At 37.0% G+C, this 7111-nt stretch overlaps 1 protein-coding gene across 1 annotated transcript; it reads right to left on the bottom strand.

The window, feature by feature from the left end:
* Window positions 1-324: 324 nt before the first annotated feature.
* LOC140676542 (uncharacterized) lies at window positions 325-6987 on the bottom strand. The gene is made up of 5 exons (XM_072911690.1): window positions 6721-6987; window positions 5749-5934; window positions 3714-5029; window positions 2483-2869; window positions 325-2121 (listed from the first exon to the last, which is right to left on the bottom strand). Exons 2-5 carry the CDS (start codon window positions 5810-5812, stop codon window positions 1588-1590), a joined length of 2301 nt encoding a protein of 766 aa, XP_072767791.1. The 5' UTR covers window positions 5813-5934; window positions 6721-6987; the 3' UTR covers window positions 325-1587.
* Window positions 6988-7111: the final 124 nt, after the last annotated feature.

The following is a 7111-nucleotide window of genomic DNA, read 5'->3' as shown; positions in this document are numbered from 1 at the left end:
TACATATAATTTGTTAAAGAAAAAAATCTTTCAAATCTAAAAAAATACGTACAACAACTTTACATACGACATATGAATTAAAATTATGTCACGACATAATTAAATTTTATTAATGAGAATTGCATTTTTCTTAAGATAATTATTTTTTGAAACTTTTATATTGAATAAAATATTTTCCATGCTATTACAAAGTAAAACGGCGTGCTATAATAAAAATGACATAATAAAAATTTGATAAATTAAAATTTCATCGTGACATAATATTTTGATAAATTAAAATTATGTTAAGACGTTAAGAATAATTCTGAATTTCTATTATGTCCCGGTATAATTTTAATTCATTAATATAAATCGCATGTTTCTTAAAATAATTATTTTTTAAAACTGTTATATTAAATAGAATATTTTCTTATGCTTTTAAGATGTCATGTCATGTGAAAACGGCATGTCATATGTATATATTGATTTTTTTCTGTGAGGTCAAGCGGTAAAGCATGCCCCTGCCGGTTGTCAGATAGGCAACCCAACTTACTGATCTGTATGTCGCGGAAGCACCCTGGTATGCACGCCACTTAATTATTAAAAAAAATCAGAGTATATCGGTTCAATAGATCTGTTAGTTTTGATATCTGCTCTCCCTATTGTAGTCTCTTTTATGTTCCCAGATAGCAAGCACATGTCATTTTGACGTTGAAAACTGGTCATTTCTGGTTCAATAACGTCGTGTGACAAATAATGTCTAATTTAAAACGTTTTTTTTGTGACGTTTTAATGATGTTGTAAAAAAACGTCATAATATCGTGATTCTTAAGTCATTATTATAAATCATCTAAGTATTACTATTTTTTAACTAAAAACTCATTTAATTTTTTATATCTTAAATTATTAAAACAATTTTGTATATAATTTTGATATTTACAATTCTCTATACCTTAGGGCCCTAACATGAATTTCCTCTATAACCTGGGACTTGATCATGACATTTGATCATGAAATTTTTCCTCTAGCGTGAATTCGTGAAAAGTTTCATTAACGAATTCAATATTTGTGAATGAATTTTTCACTTTTTACGAATTCATGCTAGAGGAAAAGATTCATGATCAAATGTCATTAAAATGTCACTAATAGGTCTAAAATGGTCATGAAGTCACGTCTTGAAATGTCGTCATCGGTCTGTGACGTTAGTCCGTCATTTTTATGTCATTACATCACGTCATATTTGGTTCAACCTGACCATATTTTGACGTCAAAATGTCATGTGCTTGCTACCTGGATTATTTTGTTTTTTTTCTCTTAATTTTTGCGCTCTTAAAAAGAAGAGAATGTACTCTCGTAAATCATATTCTAATTTTCTTGTGTCACTTTTTAAATTACACACAATTTTCAATCAGCTATGACCTATATTTCTTGGTCAAACTTGTTTCAATTCATGCATAGCCAAATAATAGATAAAGCGTGTAAGATACAGAGAAATAATTAAATATTATTAAAATTATTTGATGCACGTATTACCCACATGTATCTTTACGTATGAAGGAAAGGTTCTTTAAACTTACAATTAAATAGGCATATATTCCGATTATGCTTTTACGAATTATTGTTTACTGTAGTCGATTTGCCTGTCGGAAGGGAAGATGGATTTCCTCTCGCGGAAACTTTAGCAAGCGAGTTTTCCATTCTGCTGATCAACTTCTGAAAGGTGTTCCTTTTGGCCGCGTTGTTTCCTTCGGAGGAATCCTCGATCTCCTCGCACTCGTTTGCGCCACTTCGTCTATTGATCTCGGACTCGCTCGATCGTGATTTTCTGTTGACGGCAAACCGATTCCACGATCTTTTATCGGAGTTGACCATCGATTTTGGGTCCTCGTTCGTGTCCTTTTTTCCACTAATGTCTCTTTGTCTCGATGTGAAATCCTCCCATAGCGCTATATCATCGTACAAGTCTTCATCGTGTTGTTGAACCTCCACAGTATCGCGAATACACAGATCGCTCTTCGGCGACTGATAATGCTCGATCTCTTCCTGGGGAGGGTCTTCGTTCGCCTCCTGTCCCGTGTTCGCATTACCCGTAGTTTCTTTCGTTTTCACACCCGACTGCTGTGCCGATCGCAGACTCGTTTGCTAATTTCAGAAGAGAATTCCAATTAAATGTCAATCGATTAAGCAACTGCCACGTGACACATATCCCAGGTAGAATTCAATATTTGTGAATGAATTTTTCATTTTTTACGAGTTGACGCTAGAGGAAAAGATTCATTATGAAATGTCATTAAAACGTCACTAATAGGTCTAAAATGGTCTCATGACTTCATAGTCACGTCTTTTTAACGCCTTGAAATGTCGTTATCGGTCTGTGACATTAGTCCGTCATTTTTATGTCATTACATCACGTCATATTTGGTTCGAACTGACCAAATATATTTTGACGTCAAAATGTCGTGTGCTTGCTACCTGAGATATTAGGAGATGGAAAAAATAATACCTGGTTTTTGTATTGTTCTCGACAGGCGCTGACGTCATCGTAAAATTCTTCGATTTCGACTTTGTTTGGAATTGTCGGTTTTATATAAATTGGTCTAGGTGGAGGAGGACAGTTGTAATCTGGCAATTCTTCCTCTTCGTTCGTTAAAGATTCACGATTCAGTGTCAGACCGGGGATGTCGTCGTAAGTATTAGGTGCTTCTTCCTTGGTCGAGGACGGCGGTGGACTCGACGAAGTTTTGCCTTTATATCTCTTGTCCGACTTGCCAGGTGATTCCTTTCTACTTAGAACTCTGTTTAAGAAAGATTTTTTCTGCGGAGACTTGCTCGATATTTCAGTCTGATCCTTTGCACGATCTTTGGCGAATTTACCATTTGAAATCAAATTCTGTAGAAAAAGTGCAGTAAAAAAAGTTATCATTAATTTCTGGAATATAACTATTTTGTAAAAAATTATCATTTTTGCAAGTGGTGTAAATTGTTCGATGAAAAAAAAAAGATTTTGTTTATTAAGATTTTAATTATCAAGATGTTAATTATAATTATTAAAATTTTTTAAAAGCTTTATAAGGTACTGTTAAAGTGACGACTATCTATTTTGATGAAATTAGAGAGAAAAAATTATTATACATAATAGTATGTCTATTATTATATAAATTCATGTATTTATAAAAGTTCAATTGATTTATACAATTTTTTAAATTTCCTTTTGAGACTCATATCATTGATTATGAATGTGCGCTATTAATAATGAATATAATATACAAGAAGAAGCTTACGTAGTACAACACGCAAAATAAAAGGCATGAAGAGCAATAAAATTAGAAAACTGATTCTCTTTTGTGAAATTATCTTGGATAATTCCAGTTCTTTTTTCATCATCCACAAATCTATTCCTCATAAATTTAGATATTAATTGACGAATAATTTTGTTAGGGGGGGGGGGGGCCTTTTTACAATACTTTCTCTCAAATTTTTTTAAATTTCATAGAACAATCTGCATGTTAAAAAAAAAGTACAACAGATCATTCTTGCATATTCATCATCAATGATGGGTCTGAAAGGGAAATAAAAAAAATTAATTGCAAAAAATGGTGTAAAGCAATTAAACTTTTATAAATATATAGAACGTGTATAACAATTGATTCATCATTTTTTAAATATCTCTAATTTTATTAAAATAAATCACTTTAGGAACAGCCTACATAATTAAAGAGCTCGTAGCGACTTACTTCCACGTCGTCGTAAAACTCTTGGCGTTCTTCTTCACCGCCAGGACGATCGTGATTCTGCCGTTCGCTATTCGCGTTGATAGCATTGATTCGCAAAAGGACGCCGATATCGTCGTACGTCTCCTCAGATGGTATCGCATCGCCAGACTTTTCCTCCCTCATCTGTCCTTCGTTATTACTTTCCTCGGATGCGCGAACGACATCGTCGTACGCGACGGCTTCGTGCTTCTTATCGACCTGTTGTTTCCTCAACAGCATCATATTCTGATAACACGTTCCGTTTCTCAAATCTTCAATCTTGTGATAGATGTCATCGTCATCATCGTCGTCCTCGACTGTCGCTTTGTAGGACGGTATCGCGTCGTCGTCGGGAGGTAAAGAGGGTAATCTCCGAGGTATCCGAGAGGGTAAGGGTGGTGGATTTTCAACCTTATCTCTTTCTTCGACCTCTTCGTCTCTATTACTCGTCGATTCACCCTTCTGGGGGGTTGTTGATCTGTCGACGACGGTCGACCACTCTTCTGCGTCTCTACTCCGAGTCGCGGTCTCGTCGGAATTTACCGGGGATTCGATGACGGGGGTTCGTCGTTTTTTGCGGGCTTCTTTGCCCTTTGCGCTCTTCGCACCACCAACTTCGCCGATTTTCGCTATCCACTGGTCCATATCCTTCGGCGTTCTCGCGATGAAACGTAACGTCTCGTTCCCTGGACGGTACATCTCGAAGGCAGATTCGTTTTTTTGTCGATCGCGGGTTATTAAATTCGGCGCCGGTCGGGCCATGTATCCGCGAATCGGATAGATCGCGCATGGTCGGTTGTTCCGTTCGGTTCGATAGATGAGCAAATGCGATCCGACAAGAGCGACCCAATAGGTGCGACTCTCCGACCGGAACAGCTTCTTACCCTCCTTCTTGAGCGGACCGCATTTGTGACACTTGCTCTTGATCTGCGTCGCCGATAGGTTCTTGTAGATCCTGATTAACGTTTGACTTTCGTCCGTTTCGTCGTCATTCTGCTCGGCTTGACTTTCGTTCTGAGCGGTGCCATGACCTTCGTTTTCGAAGGTTTCGTAGTAATCTTGATGATTCTGCTTCTTAGATTCTTCCATTCCTATGTATTCCACCGATTCGGTTTTGTTCTTCTTTAATAACAGACTTTTAGGACCGGAATTCATATCCAGATAAGGTTCCGGGGATCCTCGAGTCATCGTTGTAATGCTCAGAGTCTCCTTCGAGCGTGCCAACAGCTTCTCTCGCAGGCTCTCCAGCATGAGAGGAAGTTGAGCGTCGCGAAGGCATTCCAAAAATGCGATCACTTCTGTCGAGACAACATTTGACAAGAATAAAAACTGAGTTTGAATAAATATACGATATATTAAAAAAGCTCTTGTCAAACATCTGGAAAATCTCTCCCTTGTCAATTAAACATTTTTTTTATTACAAAATTCAACAACAAGCAACTATCAACCTGGCGAATAAGAGCCATACGCGGATGTTAATGCGCAAATTTCTTAGAAATTAATTTTTTCCGTGAAAATTGAAACGTGCACGGGGCACATATTTTGCTTCGTGTATTTACCAAGAAGTAGATTCTCATTTTTGAGAATTCTATACCCCCTCTTTATCCCCTTAAAAAGACGTAGGCGAGAAAGATAACGGGGCGAAGGGGAATAAAGAGGGGGTATATTAGTGTCATTTAGAGAGAACATTTTTCTGTGATGCCTATCTTTAAGGCCTATTGTCAAAGACGATTATACTTGTGATATGAATATTTGGCAATGGAATTTTTTAGAGGTATTACTAAAATATTGCTGCTATGAATTCTATACGTGACAAACAATATTCCAACAGATACAAAAAGTAGCGATAAATTTAAATTGAAACATCTATAAATCTATCTACATTAGCAAAATATTTTTTTGACTGTTGTTTCATAACTAAATTTTTTTTTGAATTTTCTAAAAATTATAATATTTTGACAGGAGCTCTTTTCGTAAAGTACACTTCATTTTTGTTAATCTCTTTTGGGATACATACCACGTAATACGTCGCTGATATTCGTGTCGATTTCCATATCTCGATGACCGTTACTCTTGAGCATTATTTCCAGCAACTTATTGTTAGATAAGTTTGAAATTTTTCATCGAAAAAGAATCTACAGTACAAACGACAATGCAATGACTATGATCGATTTAGCCATCTTTTTTTCCCGAGGTCCTTTTTCTGAAATGTCATAATCATAATGTATATACATTTTTGATATTAACGATTGACAACATTTTTTCCAGTATTAGTAACGATAGTCACATCCTTCCAGGATGTAGCGTGAGATAAGGCCACGGCAGATAATGCTTTATCAATTATTTAAATCGTGTTCACTCTTAGAAGCTATGTATGACATTTCATATATACGTATTTTACGACAAGGAAGAAAATAATTTTTTTTACTTTTTCTTCTCTTTGCAAATTTATCATCAAATTTTTATTTTCCGGAGATGTTGACGAATATTTTAATTACAGTTCTACGAATCGTGAGAAAAAAAGAATATAATTTGCGCGAATAGACGTTTAGAAATACGAAGGATGTACATGATCTACTTTATACGTGCTAAATACCCGGCATAATCAAGACACAGCGTCATCAACGTTTACTTCGATCGAGTTATTGCCGTCTATTCGGGCGAGGAATTCCTCGAGCGTCTTGGCCGATGACGCGACGCGACGCGACGTCGACGTTCGCCCGCGGAATTTTATTAACTTGAGCATTTGTCTGTCTTAAATTACTCGTCTGCATTCGCCAACTTTTTGCGGCACCGCCCCTCCGAGTCCGTCTTTATAGCTTCGAAAGGAGAACATCAAGCTTTAATCTTTAAATGTCAAACTTTTAATTAGGTACGTTGAAATCAGCAGAATTTCTATCAAGTAGAATTACAGAATTATTAAGTAAAAAAAAAAAAGAAAAAAAAAAAAAGAAAAAACTTGCGGGAAGAAGAAGGATAGGCACGGTACCTGCCAGAGAATTTCGAGCTGGTCGCTCGAGACCCGGGTCAATCGACGATCGCGAATCGAAGAGATTTTTGTAACAACGCGTGCCTGTCACAGATTAAATTTATACATGGTTTTAATATGTAAGAAAGAGAAAAGCAAACAGAGACTGTATAAATGATGGATCGATCCGATGTCTCGTCCCGAGCGACTGTACTGTCGTCTCGTTAGAATTCAATTAACGCGACGTGACACGTGCGAGCGACATAAGGCGACTCCCGCCGAGACGTTGGCGCAGCTTCGTCCTCGCCCTCCGCGTTGACTCCTCGCTTCTCCTACGCCTCTTTCATGATCTGAGTCATTCATCGTCTCTCCTGCCTGCCATTTCCCCGGCCTTCGTCGCGCCTTCGTGCCC

The sequence above is a fragment of the Anoplolepis gracilipes genome, chromosome 2, assembly GCF_047496725.1.
Source record: "Anoplolepis gracilipes chromosome 2, ASM4749672v1, whole genome shotgun sequence".
Lineage (NCBI taxonomy): Eukaryota > Metazoa > Arthropoda > Insecta > Hymenoptera > Formicidae > Anoplolepis > Anoplolepis gracilipes.
The sequence above is the reverse complement of the archived record's forward strand: the minus strand, read 5'-3'. Positions and strand labels throughout refer to the sequence as shown.